This window comes from Lynx canadensis, chromosome B2 (genome assembly GCF_007474595.2).
Source record: "Lynx canadensis isolate LIC74 chromosome B2, mLynCan4.pri.v2, whole genome shotgun sequence".
Lineage (NCBI taxonomy): Eukaryota > Metazoa > Chordata > Mammalia > Carnivora > Felidae > Lynx > Lynx canadensis.
Genome location: NC_044307.1, coordinates 4436735 through 4454487, shown reverse-complemented (window position 1 = coordinate 4454487; position 17753 = coordinate 4436735). Strand labels below are relative to the sequence as shown.

The following is a 17753-nucleotide window of genomic DNA, read 5'->3' as shown; positions in this document are numbered from 1 at the left end:
CCCGCCGGGAGGTGGGGACAGGGGACCCGGGGGCCCGCGCGCCCCCGGCTCGCCTTCCGCGCAGCCAGCAGATGGCTCCCGGGCCCGCGCTCCCCCCCCGCTCCGTCGCCCCCTCTCCAGACGCAGGGCCGGGGCGGTCGGGGAGGGAGGCCGCAGGGAGGGGCGCCCGCCCGCAGCCCCGCAGCCCCGCAGCCCCGCAGCCCCGCAGCCCCGCAGCCCCGCAGCCCCGCAGCCCCGCAGCCCCGCAGCCCCGCAGCCCCGCGCAGCGGCCTCCTCCCCCGGGCTCTCCGCGCAGGAGGCCGGCCCGGGACGCGTGCGGAGGCCGGCTCTCGCGAGGTGAGGAGGAGCGCCGGCGGAGGCGGTGGAGGAGAGGCGGGAGGAGCAGGAGCAGGAGGAGCAGGAGGAGGGCGAAGAGCGGGAGCGGTAGGAGGAGGCGGCGCAGGAGCAGGAGGAGCAAAGGAGGAGGAGCAGGAGGAGGGGGAGGAGCAGGAGCAGGAGGGGGGGAGGAGGAGGTGCAGCAGCAGGAGGAGGGAGAGGCGCCGGGGGAGGAGCAGCAGGAGGAGGGGGAGCAGGGGGAGGGCCGGAGCCGCCCCCGCCCAGCCCGGCGGGAGCCGAGGAAACCCCGGCCCCGCCGCGGCGCCGCTCCGCCCGCCCCCTCCGCACGCCTTCCGCCTTCACCTAGGGCCGTAGGTGCGGCGCGGGGCCGGGCGGCAGGAGCGGCGCCGGGAGCCGCAGCCGCAGCCGCAGCCGCAGCCGCGCGCCCGCCCCGAAGCCCGCGGGTCTCCGTTCCGCCGCCGGCAGCTGCGGGGGGGCGTCATGTAGCGGCGGCGGCGGACCCACCTCGGATTTGCAACTCTGTCTCTCTCTCTCTCTCTCTTTCTGGAGGGGCGGGGGGCGCGGCAAAATTGTATCTCCGCCCTCGCTCTCTCGCCTCCCCCGGGTGCAGGCTGCATCCGCCTCTAAAAATTGAGGGGCTCGGGGAGGGCGGGGGGCCGCGGATCGGCGTGGGACCGGCACTGCCCCCGCGCCCGGAGGGCCACCATGACCGACGAGAGCGCCGAGGTCCCCGGGGAGCTGACAGGTAAGAGCGGCGCGGCCGCCGGCCGCCGCGCGCCCCTCACCTCCGCCGCCGGCCCGCGGGTCCCGCGAAGTCGCGGCGCCCCCTCAGGTCGCCGCCGTGCTGGGCGGGGCGCCGGCAACTTTGCTCGCGTCTCGCCGCCCGGGAAGCCGAGTCCGGGGAGGGCGGCCGTGGGCAGCGGCGGGGGCCCCCGGAGCCCCGGGGCGCCTCCCCAGCCGCGGCCGGTGGGGGTGGGGGTCGAGGTCGGCGGAAGCGGGGCGGGGGCGGGCCGCGCGGGCTGGGGAGTCCCGGAAGCGAGGAGCACCCCTGACGGCCACCAGCCCACTGCCCCAAACTCGGGGAAGTCCGGGAAGGGCCGGCACGGGGGGCGGGGGGCGAGCGCACGGCGGGGTCACCTCCGGCACCTGCCGGGCACCCCCCACTGGAGCACCCCCCTCACCCCCCGCCACCCGCACACGCGGGGAGGGGGCGCTGCTCTGGGGTGCGCCCCGAGCCCGGCGAGGCGTGGCTTCGCCCAGCCCAGCGGCAGCGAAGGGGTTACAGGACTGACGCAAACGCGGGCCGGGAAACTGAGGGTTAATGACTCCAGCTTATTTTCATAATAGTTAACCTACCGATTCTGCCCATCCCGGAGCCCTGGGAACCTGTGTGTAGTGCCCTGTGCAAGGTGACCTATTGTTTGGGTCCCTTGAGTGGTTTTTTTTTTTTTTTTTTTTATCGGCGAGGGGGTGGGGGGGCTTTGGGCTGGGTTCCACCTCTTGGGGTTTAACTTAATTACGTGGAGGGTTAAAATGGCAGAACTAAACTGAGGTGAGACAGAGTGTTTTTGAAAACCCACCGTTTAAGCGTGTGTGTGTGTGTGTGTGTGTGTGTGTGGCGTGTTGTGTTTTCACCAGGTATGTGTGTCTGCGCGTTTTGAGCCCCTGTGGCCTGTGCTCCTGACTGAACCATCCTTGGCGCACTGCAGGGAAGGATGCTGTTTAACGGGTGCTGACAGCAGGAGGAAGTTGTGCCTGCCTGTTCATGTGCATTTGAGAAACTCGCCCCTCTGTGACTCCTTTTAGCCGTGATACTTTGGAGGAGTTTCTGTGCTTTTCCATTGCTCACTTAACTCAGCAGGTGAAACGATGTGAAGGAGCTGTTGCTAGGTTTGTATGGATGCTTCTGCTTTTGTTGAATTAGAAAAAAAAAAAAAAAAAACAAACAAACCTCAAAACGCAAACGTAATTTTTTACCCAAACTTAGGACCTGAAGCTACCGGGCCCTTCCCCCACTCTGGCCTCTCCTCTCTCCCCAACCCTGTGGAGTCGGCTCCTGAGATAAAGCATCAGATGCCTTTGCTGGAGCGAGTGGCCCATCCGGTTCTGGGAGGCTGAGATCTTCCCAGCACCCCTCTGGGAGGAGAAAACCAATGCCCACAGTCTCTGAAGATGCCTGCAGAGGTCCTGAGAAAGTTTGGGGGAGGGCTGGCCTCCTTGGCCAGGGGACGAGGGCAGCTAAAGAGGTTGGTGGATTTGTGAGTTAGTTGTCCTTGAGCCTGGTAATGAAAAGGTTAGGTAGTTACTTAGACGAGAGAGAGAGAGAGAGAGAGAGAGAGAGAGTGAGAAGGGAAGGGATGGAAATAAGATACCTGGTTTATGTTGATGGTTCTCAAAATAAATCCTTTGGTATGTTTTAAAAGTTGATTTAATCCTTATCTAGAAATGGAATGTGTGCTTATTGAGTCTTGCCCAGCTCACATGTCTTTCAACCAAGTGACACATACTTTTGTGACATGCCCAGTATGATTTTTCTGGGCCTGTATACGGCCCAATTCGTCTGGGATGGGGGAAATTCCTAGGAAGAAGCACTGCTTTCCTCTCATTGCAAGTGCTGAGACTTCCATTGCCATCGAATCAAAATGGCAACTGTGTGAAAACCTCAGCTTATTCCCTTAAGCTAATCCCCGAAGGTGTTTAAAAAATGTACTGTGTATCTCTCTGATTATGAAAGAAATACGGGCTTGTCATAAAAAAATTTAAACGCTGACGAGGATGAGAAGACTGTCCTCGGCCGTGTTGCCTCTCCGAGGTGGTTGCTTCTGACCTTTTGGAATCTAACTTTCCAGTCTCCTTCTGTTCTGAAGTCCATTTCTGACACTCCTCTCCTACAGGCCTCTTGTGGGGGGGTGGGGGGGAAGAAGTCTGATCATACCCAAAGCTGGCTGGAGAGCTCCCAGGGCAGAGAGGTTCCCCACTTGTCCCCTTTCCTCCCTAACATCCCAGCTCCTCCTTGTCAGTCCCTGAACAAGCTGCATTTTCTCTTGTTTCCTGCCCTTCTCGCTGTGGGCACAGCTCCTCCCTCCTCTTTTTTGCTCTTTTTTTTAAAAAAAATAATTAAAAAACAGATTTACTTATTTTTGAGAGAGTGCAAGCAGGGGAGGGGCAGAGACAGGGGGGACAGAGGACCCGAGATGGGCTCTGCACAGACAGCAGAGAGCCTGATATGGGGCTTGAACCCATGAACCTCAAGATCATGACCTGAGTCCAAGTCAGATGCTCAACCGACTGAGCCACCCAGGCAACTGGTCCCCTTCTTTGCTCCTATCTAACTTGGTGGCTCTAAACTTTTGTGGTGGGTTTCCAATAAGGATATTTGATTACCCCTTCACAAACATTTATTTATTAAGCTACATACATACTTCATTTAGCATGTATAATTTAAAGTTTATTTATTTTGAGAGAGAGACAGAGAGAGATAGAGAGACAGCGTGAGTGGGGGAGGGGCAGAGAGCAAAGGAGAGAATCCCAGGCAGGTCTTTGCTGCCAGTGCAGAGCCCGACTTGGGCCTTTAACTCATGAAACTGCAGATCATGACCTGAGTCAAAACCAAGAGTCGGACGCTTACCCGAGTGAGCCACCCAGGCACCCCCAGCACGTATAATTTAAAAACATAAACTGGGGGCGCCTGGGTGGCGCAGTCGGTTAAGCGTCCGACTTCAGCCAGGTCACGATCTCACGGTCCGTGAGTTCGAGCCCCGCGTCGGGCTCTGGGCTGATGATGGCCCAGAGCCTGGAGCCTGCTTCCGATTCTGTGTCTCCCTCTCTCTCTGACCCTCCCCCGTTCATGCTCTGCCTCCCTCTGTCTCAAAAATAAATAAACGTTAAAAAAAAAAAAAAAAAAACCATAAACTGAAACATTGCCAAGATAAATAAAACTTCTGTTTTCTTACTGCACCTCGGTGAATTATACATTGCATTTTTTTAAAATTCTTTTTTTTAATGTTTTTATTTATTTTTTGAGAGAGAGAGAGAGAGAGAGAGAGAGTGCACGCACACAAGCTGGGGAGGAGCAGAGAGAGAGGGAGACCCAGAACTCGAGGCAGGCTGCAGGCTCTGAGCTGTCAGCACAGAGCCTGACGCGGGGCTCGAATCCACGAACCATAAGATCCTGACTCGAGCTGAGATCCAGAGTCGGACGCTTAACCGACTGCGCCACCCAGGCGCCCCAGTGGTGTCTTTCCTACTCTTTCAAGATTCGGCTCAGGAGTCCCCTTCTCCCTGAAACCTTCATGAACCTCCTTGTCTGTGATCTCATGGTAGCGAGTGCAGATTTTTCTAGAGGCGTCTGTCTGCGGCCTCTAGACCATAAGCACCTGTGGAAGGCAGGGCCCTCTCCATCCCTGGATCTACAGAACATTTGGCACGCGGGAGCTATTCCTGTGGACATGTATTTTGGATTGAATATATGAATAAGCCTATACGATTATACTGTAGAATACAGAACTATGGGAGTATAGAGGAGGTTGCTATATTTTGAGGTACACTAACCGGGAGAGGAGGGAAAGGGCATCTCGGGAAAGGGAATAATACCTACAAAATCCTAAGGGCGTGGGATGGATAGGGATGGACAGTCGGGTTGCTAAGAGATTTCTAGCTTCATCAGTGGCCAGAGGAGGGGTGGGGGAAGAGAACGAATGTGATTTAGCACCTGTTCCATTTGGAGTACTCCCTGGAGTCCCAGGAAGACCTTCCTGCCACCGTGCCCATTTTGAAGTCTCGCCTCCTCTCTCAGTTCCTCCTCTTTGCTCAGCATCTGAGCACCCAGGATGAAGCACATAGCAGGTGTTCATTAAATACGTGGTGACTGATAACTGTCCGCCTTGTTACAATAAGCTAAAAAACAACAACAATAAGAACAAACAAAAATACTCCTTCGAATGCTCTCTCCTCCCCAGTGCCTTTTTTTTCTTACCAATAAAAGACTATAACGAAACGATTCTCTCCTTTCAGAAAGCATAAAGGATGTTATTGGCAGAAAGATAAAAATTGCAGTGAAGAAGAAAGTCAAGCTGGAAGTTAAGGGAGACAGAGTTGAAAACAAAGTGCTGGTAAGTATTCTCGTTTCTTAAAACGTTTGGAAGTGAAAGTGTTTTTCCTCTTCGTTGTTTTGATTGCTTAATTTCCAGGCAACTCAAGTGCTGTGATTCACATTTAGTTCAAAAGTTCTGAGGGCCATTTTGTCTTGGGTTCATTGGAACATGTGGCCATTGAAAGTGAACAGTAAGGCATTTACAGTTTCGAGATTGCAGTGTTGACAATTGTATTTCTTAAAATTAACACAGTCACCCACATTGAGGTCCTCTACAGCCTGTTTTCCAATTACTCAGTTTGATGTGAACTGAAGCTTATTTAAAGTTATCTTTGCTGTGGCGGATTGTGTGATTTTATTTGTGAGGACTTAGGGAAGCGTTTAAAAAATTTGTGTCATGTTAGTTGAACTATGTAAGTGTTCTCAGATGTGACGTCTGAGTCACTGTTACTGGAAAGAAAACACCTGTCGTTTCACATGGATGTTTGGTATTTCGAAGGGAGCTGCTTGCGGCACTGAGACCGAACTTGGGGTCCCCCCAGCGTGTGGGGTTGCTGCCGGGGACCCGGGGACTGGACCGTGTGCTGGTCAGAGTGGGGAGGTCCTTGTCAGTGACTGGGCTGTACCTTTAGAGAAGCGAAGAGCCCTTTGTGGTATTCTAGTGGCTTCTAGGTTGAGACTGTGGGGAACCTTGATTTAGCCTTGGGGGAATACATGTTGTTTGTGTTTTTGTCGGAGAGAATATTCTGTTTCTCTTTTTATCATAGGAAATTCTCCAGCATACGCAAAAGTAGAGATTAGTATGTTGAACCCTGTGAGTGTTCATCCAGCTTCAGTAGTGTCTTTGTGTTTCCCCCGTCTTGTTTATCGACCACAGTTCCCCCCACACCTCTTGGAGTATTTGAAAACAGATCCCAACCATGTGTCATTGGAAAGAGAATACTTTTAATGTTCTGTTTCATTGGTTGAAGTTGCCACAGAAAGAACGTGAAGTGTCTTCCTGATAACATCTGTCTTGAGAATCTTCTCGAATATCTGACTACCTTCCCTGTAGATGGAAGGATTATGCTCTTGATGGATGACTTCTCTTTCTCTGTGGGCTACGTGTATGAGTTGGGATGGCAGAGAAGCTGAAGGGGGAAAACTTGATTGAGTGGCTTTGGCCCTGGTACCCAGTGTGTTCATGTAACCTGCATAATTAGAGTTACCCATAGCAGAAATGATTGGGGCCATTATTCTGACTTATTTTGCTTTAATAAAGAGTAATTTTTTGGGGCACCTGGCTGGCTCAGGTGGTAGAGCATGGGGCTTTTGACCTTGGGGTCATGAGTTCAAGCCCCACGTTGGGTGTAGAGATTGCTTATGTAAAGAAACCGAAGAAAATCCTTTAAAAACAAGAGTAAAAGAGTACATTTCCTCAGAGTGTATTTTACGTAATGTCGTAGGATAGTGGTACTTTGGGGGGGTGGTAGTGTGGAGAGAAGAAATTTTGTTTCTGCTCTTTGTTGTTTTATACGTTTAAAGTACTTCTTTACAAGACGGATCCCCCTTTATAGGATTTGAGGGATAGTCGTCCAGTGGTCCTTGCTACAAAGGTCTGGCATTATTTGGTGTGGATACCGTTCATGTTGAGAATGAGTGCACGCCGTGAGTGAGATTTACAAAGTGAAAATTTCAAAGACAAATTTAAGTGCCCAGGATGACAAGATTGGCACCTTTACAAGCAGTTATGATTAAGTACCTGATGTGGAGACCCCCCCCCCCCCCCCCGATCTTAACGTAAGCTGGTTAAGATTCTAGCCAAATTACACGTCTTTGTAAGCATTTATCTCCCCAAGTCAGGAACTTAAATACTTTCTGGTAGCTTGGTATAGACTTGTTTTAGCTGTTCCTTACATGCATGGGCAGGAATTATTAATAGAAATAGAGTCTGACAATCTTAATGGAAGTATTCAAGTTTGAGCAAGATGGTCAGCGACAGACCTTGACGTGGTTGACTTTGGAGTGTCTGAATTTAGAGAAGTTCAGTTACGTACATGAAAACACTGGGGGGGATCTCTTTATCGCTTTCATTCCTGACTTTTGTCTGGCGGTCAGTCCGCTAACATCGGTAACCAGTGAGTTGGCTTCGTAGCTTCAGTGTATCTCAAGTTTTGTTTCTTGTTCTTAGTGTCCTTCCTCATAAGGCTGGGAGTGTGTTCTACGTTCCTTAGTTCCCTCTTTTTACCGTTGGAGACTTTATGTTCTCTGTAGCTTGTTTTCTGGAGAAGGTTTATCTTGATCTTTCTTCTCGTGGTCGTGACGGCTGCTATTCACCAGGCACTGACCAGGTGCTGGGCTCTCTGCTGAACATTTCATGGTGCATCAGCCGTCGCAGCCCTGAGAGGTGGGCACTCTTCACATCTCCCTTCACATTTGTAGAGGCTCCGTACGCGGCTTCGGATCGTGCGGCTAGTTAACGACAGAGCCGCGGTTTGAACCCAGCTCCGCCTCCCTCAAAGCCTGTCTGCTTCACCGTTATTATCAAAATAAACAGAAAACATCTTCTGGCTTGTTGAATGATTGCACACTTTCGCCCAATGGTCAGAAAGATCGGGACTCTTGCGTTTATCTGGTGGACGGGCTGAGTTGCACGTAATTTCCTGACTTACCGAGCACGTCGGTATGCCAGACGCATTGTATGTACCGGACTTCACGTAGCCAGGCCTCACCGTCCAGCTGGGGAGGTAAACGTGTCAGTGGGCAGGGCTTTGAGCTAGGAGCGGGATGACCGGGGTGGGGGGTGGGGGGGGGGGGACCGTCACGGCACATCAGAGGGACCCCAGACTCGGACTAGAAGGTGTGGAAGCCTAAGACGACTCTTGATGTCTGAGCAGGAGTTGCCAAGGGAAGAGAGTAGAGACACGTTCTGGACAAAGGGGACAGAACGATGCCTGGAAGCCGGAGGTGTTTACATGCCAGGGAAGCATCCGGAGCGCGGCTGGAGCAGCACGTACAGGGTGGAGAGCGGCCAGGCAGTGAGTTGACTCCTTCCCTTGCGATGGGGATATCAGGTAAAGCCGGACCGCTTAAGTAGGTCTCTTCTCACCACCTGTTTCCAATGACCTGTACCTGAACTTTATCCTCCTGTCTCCAGGGAGGCATAGGGCTCAGTGGATAAGGACCTGGCCCCTGGAGTCACACCTGGTTCAGACGGCAGCCCAGCCACTTTATAACGTTGTTAAGCTCAGTTCCTTTCTCTGTGAAACAGGTGTTCTCACAGTATCTGTTTGTAAATGGCTGCTTTGAAGATTAACCAGGATATGTCTCAGTGCTGCTTGGTGCCATGCCCAGCACGTGATACACACCTGACCAGGGATCAAAGGAGAGGAGCCAAGGGGTGCTACGTTGTCTTCTCGGTGGCCCGGACGATGCCACCCCTTCTGGTGCCCGCGTGTCCACTGCCTTTGTTGAGAGGTTGTGTTCCCTGTTCGCCAGGAGGCCTGGGAGAGTTGTTTCCGGTCTGTGTCCCCTTTCCAGCAGGACGGAGTGCTGACCAGATCCCAGATTCCTGAGGCAGGCTCTGCTCACATGGAAGCAGAAGTGCTGGGAGTGCAGGAGGAAGGGCGCTTGGTGGTCAAATGCGCTTGGCAGTTGGGGCGTCAAGGACAAACCAGTGTCTTTCCTGCACGGCTACCAGAGCCACTAATACATCAGTGGGTGCCGTAGAGGCCTGAGAAAGAGAGGAAGTGTGTGGTCTTTCTCAGACTCCTTTGGCCAGAGACCCTATGGACCACAGGCCAGAGGCCCTACGGACCACGGGCCAGAGAGCCTACCGACCGTGGGCCAGAGACCCTACGGACCACGGGCCAGAGACCCTACCGACCACGGGCCAGAGGCCCTACGGACCACGGGGCAGAGGCCCTACGGACCACGGGCAAGAGAGCCTACTGACCACGGGGCAGAGGCCCTACGGACCACAGGTTAGGAAACCAGCCCAACTGGTGCCTCTTGAGGCAGTCAGAGGAACGGGCTGTCCATCCTGAGGAGTGCTCTCTGCAGTCAGGTCCTTACGCCCTGTACTCTTTACGTGGTGGGCAGGTCCCCTGAAGGCCACATGCTGGCACGTGTCATCTGTTGCCATAATACCTTTCTCTCTTGTCTGTAGGACATGCCATTAGGAAGTCATTCTGTCTTAGACTGTTATTTCATTTTCTCATTTGCTAATTGAATCTTCACCCGATTTTTGCAATACTTGGACTTTTAAAAATATGTTTTAATTTATGTAGTTTTAATTTTTATTTGTTTATTTAAAAATTTTGAGTGTTTATTTTTGAGAGAGAGAGAGAGAGAGAGAGAGAGAGGAAGACAGAGTGTGAGTGGGGGAGGGGCAGAGAGAGACGGAGACATAGGATCCGAAGCAGGCTCCAGGCTCCGAGCGGTCAGCACAGAGCCCGACGCGGGGCTCGAACTCGCGAACCGTGAGATCGTGACCTGAGCCAAAGTCGGACGCTTAACCGACGGAGCCACCCAGGCGCCCCAATTTATGCATTTTAAATTAAACTTTTCATTGATTGTAGATGGTTGTAGATTTTAACAGTTGTCAGAAGTCAGGTCCCTGGTACCCTTCATCCAGTTTGTCGTCTGTTGCAGAATTATAGCTGTGACATCACATTCAGGATATTGCCACTGATGCTGCAAAGGGCAGAACATTGCTGTCACCTCAGGGATCCCTCATATTGCCTTTCAGAGCCACACCCGTGTATGCACTTCTGTGGCCCCTGGTAGCCGCTAAGGCGTTCTCCGTTTTTATAATTTTGTTACTTTGAAAATATTATACATACGTAATCGTGTGTTATATGCCTTTTGGGGGTTGTTTTGTTCTTGTTTTTTTTTTTTTTCCACTTTGGATAATTCCCTAGACATTTACCAAGGTTGTTGAACAGCATAGCCACTGTGCCTCCCTGCGCCCCCCCACTCCAGGGACTGTTCCGTGCTATGGATGTCCCCTCACCTGTTGAGGGACCTGGGGGTTATTTCCTGTTTTGGGGTTGTTATTTGGGGAATAAAATGGAGGTAAACACTGGGTTACAGACTTCCGTGTGAACACGAGTCTTCAGGTGTCCCCGGTAAATGCCAGGGAGCACAAGTGCAGGCTCATATTGGCATTGCCTGCTTAATTTTACAAGAAGCTGTCAGCTGTTGTCCCAGTGGCTGTGGCACTGTGGAGTCCTGTCAGCGAAGGGTCGGTGAGCCAGCGGCCCCAAGTCTTCGACAGCATTTGGTATGTTGCCTCAGCCTCTCCCCTCCCCTCCCCTCCCTTCCTCTCCTTTTTTCCTCTCATCTTTTTCTCTTCTCCTTTCTTTTCTTTTTTTCTCTTTTCCTTTCTTTTCTGTTCTTTTCTTTCCCTTCAGGGCTAATGGTTGAAAGAAAAACATCGTCAGGAGGAAGCAGGGTCCTTGGTGACCTCTTTCTGTCCACGTTCCTGATGCCACTTGCCTCGGAAGAGGAAGGTGGTCTCCCATCTCCCTGGTGGTGACTCTGAAGCGTGTGGAAGGTTCACCGCTGGTCTCAGCCTTGCCTTTTCTGTTGCATTTTGGAGTTATGTCACCTCTGCCAGCCCACTGTTCTTCCACAACCCTCACCACATGGGCCGGAAGAAGCGGGGCAGGCGGGAAAAAGCGTGTCTGCAAATGTCAGCTTCCCTGTATGTCACCTGTTCCCTCTGGAACAATTCATCCCTCGTTCTCTTACGTTCTTTTGAAAAGTCGACCTGGAATCTCTTGAATATATTTTCTTTTTGACTTTTTCTGTATAACTTCTGAGCATCTTAGTTAGGCTTGCTTGGGATAAGCCTGCGTTAACCTTGAACGTGTTGAAAAGCGTGAGGGTGTTCTTTTGGGTAACGCGTACCCCTAAGATATTTTGGTGGCAGGCTGTCTTTCAGTAACTCAAAACATACACTCGACTGCTACCTGTTTGTTTTAAAAATACTTTCAAAGGGGGCCTCACTCTCCCCTGAAAGTTTTGTAAGCGTCTGGCCCACGTTAATTATTTTCAATGTCAGGTATTCTCTGATACGGGAAGCATTGTTCCTTGAGACTAGGCCGTGTCCATTTTGCACGGCCAGACCGTGTACTCTTTCCCTCACTCCCCAGTCTCTCTCTAATGGCTGACTTGATTCAGCACAGCCTGTGGCACGGTCACTTCTCAAACACCCACTCTGGAATTTGTGTTTCGCGGCTACTTTTAGGCGACAGCAGCCTCGGCCGATGGTGTCCAGACTTTTCTTTTTTAAACCAGTGGCACCTTTTTAAAACACGTAATTTTCCAAAGAGCTCGTAAAGTCGAGACACCTTAGGAATATATATATATGTACATATATATATATATATATATATTTTTTTTTTTTTTTTTTTTTTTTTTGCCGGTTCGTAGTTCAGTCCGAAATAGCATAAACCCGATCAGCGATCTCGGCGAGTGGTTTTGATGAACGTAAATTAGAAATAGAAGGGGAGATTGGATTCTGTTGTGGATGCACATTTCACAGGGACTCCGCATTCACCAGCTAAGTGGGACAGCTGTCACGGTGCCTGAAACAGCCACAGCCGCGGTCTCAGGGTGCTTTCCGAGGGAGACGGCAGGAGAAGCTTTGTTCTTCTGGAACGCGGTGTATGCTGACCGCACAGCGTACCTCGGCATTGATCTCTAACAGGCTGAACTTGGCCTGACGCATCGGGGCCCGTGCTTGTGCCTTATTGCAGTAGTTAAAACAGAAGGAGGGACGGAGTTCACGTCCGAGGTCTGTAGACCGCGGCGGCTTCCGAGGAGCCCTGCCGGGGACAGCCGTTGTGCCAGGCCTCTGGCGTGCCCCCCTCGCAGGAGGCTCTGTGCCCGTTTGCTGGGGGAATTTGAACGCTGGTCCCTGTGGCACCACGAGTCGTGTCGACTTTTCAGGATCGCTTACCGTTCAGCGCGTGGGTAATTTTCAGAGCACCTGGGTGAAGTTACACGACCCGAGGAACTCGAGCCGTAGAAAGCAGCGGGCACACCGAAACCACCTTCAGGAGGGGGTATCGGAGGGCACGCGTTGTTGCCAAGGGGCCTGGCCGAAGTTCTGGGACCTTCAGAGTAAACCCGCATTGCAGTGCTTCCGAATGCCCCCCGCTCAAAGCTGGAGGCGGCCCCCCACTCGTCTCGGGGCCCCGGGGGTTGGAGGCAGGCGCTGGCTCTGGGCATGTGTTTCCAGAAGCCAGCTCTGGCCAGTGTGAACCTGTTACCCGAGCCGCCTCCACGTTCTCCGGTCTCCTCTGCCGCTGCCCCAGTTCCTTCCGAAGTTAGGAGAGGAGAGTCCGGTGACCTTGGGCAGGAGCCCTCGAATGTATACCAGGTGTGCAGGAACTTTGTTCTTAAAAAGAGACTCTTTTCCAGCCTCTGGGATTTCACCACCCTGGGAGCTGGGGGCTCAGGCACACCCCGGGGCGCGGGAAGGCAGGGGTGTACGTGAGCCTCGTGAAAGGGGCATTGTGGAAACGCAGGAGCCAGGAGATCTGTACAAAATATGGAATGAATAGGGAGAACCCTGTTTTTCAGAGTTCCAGAGAAAACAAAGCCTTCAGTGAAGAGTTCCCGTAACACCGTTTCGTTTCATTGGAAACACTGTTAGTGTCTGTTGTTAAAACAGATTGAGAAATGCAACTTTATAGAATGTGGCAAAGGGCAGAAGATTCCACCGCCCCACCCCCGTCATCCTCCCTTTCTAAAATGCTTGTTGTCTTTGAAGAGAGTGTAAGAATTTGGGCTGCTCTCTGTGGGGCGTATTGTCTGGATCTGTTACTCTGCCCTATTTCTCTCTCTCTCTCTCTCTCTCTCTCTCTCTCAATAGATCACGTCCCCCAAGTCTTTGAGAAAAGAGAGGTAAAGGCGGGAAAAGAAGGATGCTTCTGGGGGGTGTGTGTGTGTGAATAGTCCGTTCACTTTCACCCACCGAGTCCTTTTCCTCGTACTTGTTTTTTGGAGAGAGTTTTTCTCTCTCGAAAACATTATGTCTTGGTGAATCTGGGCGTGCACGTGTCTTGTTCTCTTTAGCTACGGTGGGTGTAGGGCAGGTCCTCTGAGAGGTTGGGGCGGGGTGGACGCGTCTCCTGAACTGTACTTGGAGCATTTCCAGCCTGTGGCGAGAGCTAGCGATGAACGTGCTTAGTCCCGCTAAGGAGGCAAATGTGTCTTTGCCTGCTGATTCCTGGGCCTTGGGGGTCTCAGGAGACATTGTGGGGATCGAGTGGGTTTAGTGTCCTGGTCTTCCAAATGCCAGCAGGTCCGGAGGACCCGACCCCAGCCGACTCTGGGGAAGTTTGCTCAGATCTTGGCGTCCTTGATCGCCGCCCAGGGGGTCTTGGGCCTGGAGGACTCTTAGTGGCCATCTAACCACGGGCCCTAGCCTCTGAGAAGTTTCTTCTGTGACATCCCTGGGTGTCCATACACAAGCCAGGTGTCCACTTTGTGCTTCAGTACTTCCGGAGGTGGGAAAAATGAGAGTCCCCAGAAAGCCCTTTGTTAGTTTGGGCTGGAATCTGCCTCTCCGTAACTTGTCTGCGTTTGTTCCTGCCGGGTCTGCTGGGACCTCACAGAACCCCCTCCTTGCCTCAGTGCTGTTCAGGCATTTGAAGGCAGTCGTCATCTTTCAGCCCTCAGGCTAACTATGCTCCCTTCCTGCAGTCTGCCTGGAGGAGGATGCTGCTTTCACAGTGGTCCCAGACCTGCTCACCTGCTTTGGAGTCATTCTTCTTAGTCCATGAGCCTTTTGAACTGTAGACGTTCGGGGATTGAACTGGTCAGTGTTTGGGGATTGAACTGTAGACTTTTGGTGATTGAGCTGTTGGTGTTTGGGGATTGAGCCATCGACGTTTGGCAATTGAACCGTTGACGTTTGGCGATTGAACCGTCGGCGTTTGGCGATTGAACCGTCGACGTTTGGCGATTGAACCGTCGACGTTTGGGGATTGAGCCGTCGGTGTTTGCGGATTGAGCTGTCGACGTTTGGCGATTGAACTGTCGGTGTTTGGGGATTGAACCTTCGGCGTTTGGCGATTGAACTGTCGACATTTGGCGATTGAACCGTCGACCTTTGGCGATTGAACCGTTGACCTTTGGCGATTGAACTGTAGACGTTTGGAGATTGAACTGGTTGGTGTTTGGGAATTGAACTGTAGACCTTTGGTGATAGAACTATGTTTGGTGATTGAGCTGTTGGTGTTTGGGGATTGAGCCATCGACGTTTGGCGATTGAACCGTCGACCTTTGGCAATTGAACCGTTGACGTTTGGCGATTGAACCGTCGGCGTTTGGCGATTGAACCGTCGACGTTTGGCGATTGAACCGTCGACGTTTGGGGATTGAGCCGTCGGTGTTTGCGGATTGAGCTGTCGACGTTTGGCGATTGAACTGTTGACGTTTGGCGATTGAACTGTCGGTGTTTGGGGATTGAACCTTCGGCGTTTGGTGATTGAACCGTCGACATTTGGCGATTGAACCGTCGACCTTTGGCGATTGAACCGTTGACCTTTGGCGATTGAACTGTAGACGTTTGGAGATTGAACTGGTTGGTGTTTGGGAATTGAACTGTAGACCTTTGGTGATAGAACTATGTTTGGTGATTGAGCTGTTGGTGTTTGGGGATTGAGCTGTCGACGTTTGGCGATTGAACTGTCGGTGTTTGGGGATTGAACTGTCGGTGTTTGGGGATTGAACCGTCGACGTTTGGCGATTGAACCGTCGACGTTTGGGGATTGAGCCGTCGGTGTTTGCGGATTGAGCTGTCGACGTTTGGCGATTGAACTGTTGACGTTTGGCGATTGAACTGTCGGTGTTTGGGGATTGAACCTTCGGCGTTTGGCGATTGAACCGTCGACCTTTGGCGATTGAACCGTTGACCTTTGGCGATTGAACTGTAGACGTTTGGAGATTGAACTGGTTGGTGTTTGGGAATTGAACTGTCGGCATTTGGCGATTGAACTGTAGACTTTTGGCGATAGAACTGTTGATGTTTGGCGATTGAACTGTAGACCTTTGGTGATAGAACTATGTTTGGTGATTGAGCTGTTGGTGTTTGGGGATTGAGCTGTCGACGTTTGGCGATTGAACTGTCGGTGTTTGGGGATTGAACTGTCGGTGTTTGGGGATTGAACTGTCGGTGTTTGGGGATTGAACTGTCGGTGTTTGGCGATTGAACTGGTCGGTGTTTGGCGATTGAACTGGTCGGTGTTTGGGGAGCACCAGAGTTTGGCACACTCTGAAGCTGAATTAAACAGCATGTCTCAGAGCCTTCAACAGTGGGCTCCTGTGGATTGCGCCTCTTGAAGGGAGGATGTAGAGTGTCATCACAGAATTGTCCCTCCAGGCCGTGTGGGAAACATCCAGGTACCGCAGTGTGACGAGTGGAGAACACCGGCTACACATTGCTGGGGCGCTGAAAACGATTTCTCTTTTTTTGTTGTTTTTAATTTTGAAAGCATCTGTGTTATTTGCATTACTAAGATGTTACATGGGAAAGTAAAACTCTCATCTAGGCGATCAATTCAGCAGTGACCACTGAGGGGGCACCGGGTGCCTCAGTTGGTTAAGCATCGACTTTGGCTCAGGTCCTGATCTCGCGGTTTGAGCCCCGTATCAGACTCTCTGCTCTCAGTGCAGCGCCTGTCCTCTGTCTCCCTCTCTCTCTGCCCCTTCCCCACTTGTGCTCTCTTTCAAAAATAAATATTAAAAAAATAATAGGGACCATTGGAAAAATTGTAAGTATTCTTTCGTATTTTTCTACACTAATGTACATAGAAGTGTATGACATTTTAAAAATGGAATTATGAATACTATTTTGTACTGTACTTAAAAAATTTAGTATTTAAGGTCAAAGCTTTCCATGACAATAACGTGATACGTTACATACGTATTAATACTGTATACGTATAGCGTGTATATTGAATAACACATATCTACGTTTTGGACTTCTGCGTGGCACTTCATTAACGGCTGTAATGTATCTGGCACTTTTTGTGAGATATTTAGGTTGCTTCCAATATTTTGCCTTATAAATGAGAACATCCCCATATTTACTTCTCTTGGATGAATTCCTGGAAGTGAAACTGCCGCCTGACAGGCTTTTGAAAGGATGCGTTTCTCACCTGATTGTTATTCAGGAAGTCTCAATGGAGAGTAATTCCCCTGCGGCATCAATTTTGTTGTCTTAAAAAAAAAAAATCTATTTAGCAGCCTGGCTCCTTCTCTTTGTTCAAGTTCTTGGATTTCTCAGGCCAGTGCCCCTTGGACTCCAGCTCCTTTGCCAAACTTTTAATTTAATTTAATTATTTAATTATTTGTTTGGCAATTTAAGGCCCTTTCAGGTCCACCCGTGGGATGCGTTGTCTTCTGTGGTATATTTGCAGGGGTGGGGTCCTGTGGTTCTTGTCTTTTCTGGTGCCTGCAAATGGGTTTCCAGGGTCACAGCTTTTTTTTTTTTTTTTTTTTTTTTGTTTTTTTTTTTTGGTTTTTTTTAAAAAATTTTTTTTTAATGTTTATGTTTTGAGAGAGACAGAACAAGCAGGGGAGGGTCAGAGAGGGAGACACAGACTCCAAAACAGTCTCCAGGCTCCGAGCTGCGGCACGGAGCCTGACACGGGGCTCGAACCCACGGACCGCGAGATCGTGACCTGAGCTAAAGTCGGATGCTTCGCCGACTGAGCCAGCCAGGCGCCCCTCCTTTAGGTTTTTACAAACATTTTTACTGAAGCGCAGATGGCATACGCCGTTACCCTAGTGGTCGGGGTATGACACAGTGCGGTTCCACGGTCCCGTACCTTATGCCGTGCTCACTGGGGTGAGTGTGGTTCCCAGCCAGAATCACGGCCCTGGACTGTCCCCGTGCCGGCTTCTGCTGAATCAGCCGCAGTCTTTTCCCGAGCTGGACCCGAGCTCGTGGGAGGCTGGACTGCAGGATTTAGACCTTTGATCTTTGTCCCAGTCATGGGACTTTCTTACCTCGGGTCCCCAAATGGTCTTTATAAATGGTGGTTCTGCAGATCTGCGAGTGATAAGGCCCAGGCACTTTCACGAGACCAAGCGCAGATGAGAGGAGTCCCAGGCTAATGGGCACGTACAGCTGGTCCTGTGTCTTAGAGGATTCTTCTAGTATCGAAATGAAAGGACACATCGCTTCTTCTCCCTGACGGCGGTGAAGACAGTTTATTTATGTCACCTGCGGAGCTCACACGGACTCTCTTGAGTTGCATGGCCGTTCGCGGCTCCGTCTGTGGCTTCGGAGGGGTCTTCCCCGCTTCGTCACCCCTCTCCTGAG

The 17753-nt window shown here is 51.6% G+C and overlaps 1 protein-coding gene and 1 non-coding gene across 5 annotated transcripts in view; one reads left to right on the top strand and one right to left on the bottom strand.

Moving 5' to 3' along the window:
- Positions 1-816: 816 nt before the first annotated feature.
- Positions 817-17753, top strand: part of CARMIL1 (capping protein regulator and myosin 1 linker 1) — a 313422-nt gene continuing 296485 nt past the window's right edge. For 3 of the 4 annotated variants that reach the window (XM_032593106.1, XM_032593105.1, XM_030314692.1), the window contains exons 1-2: positions 817-1081; positions 5350-5447. In XM_032593106.1, coding sequence (XP_032448997.1) covers positions 1042-1081; positions 5350-5447 — 138 coding nt within the window. In that variant the 5' untranslated portion in view covers positions 817-1041. The remainder of the gene's footprint in view (positions 1082-5349; positions 5448-17753) is intronic. The other variant, XM_030314690.1, reaches the window with a different exon arrangement.
- TRNAP-UGG lies at positions 3555-3639 on the bottom strand. Its single transcript has one exon. It is a non-coding gene; the product is annotated as a tRNA-Pro (tRNA).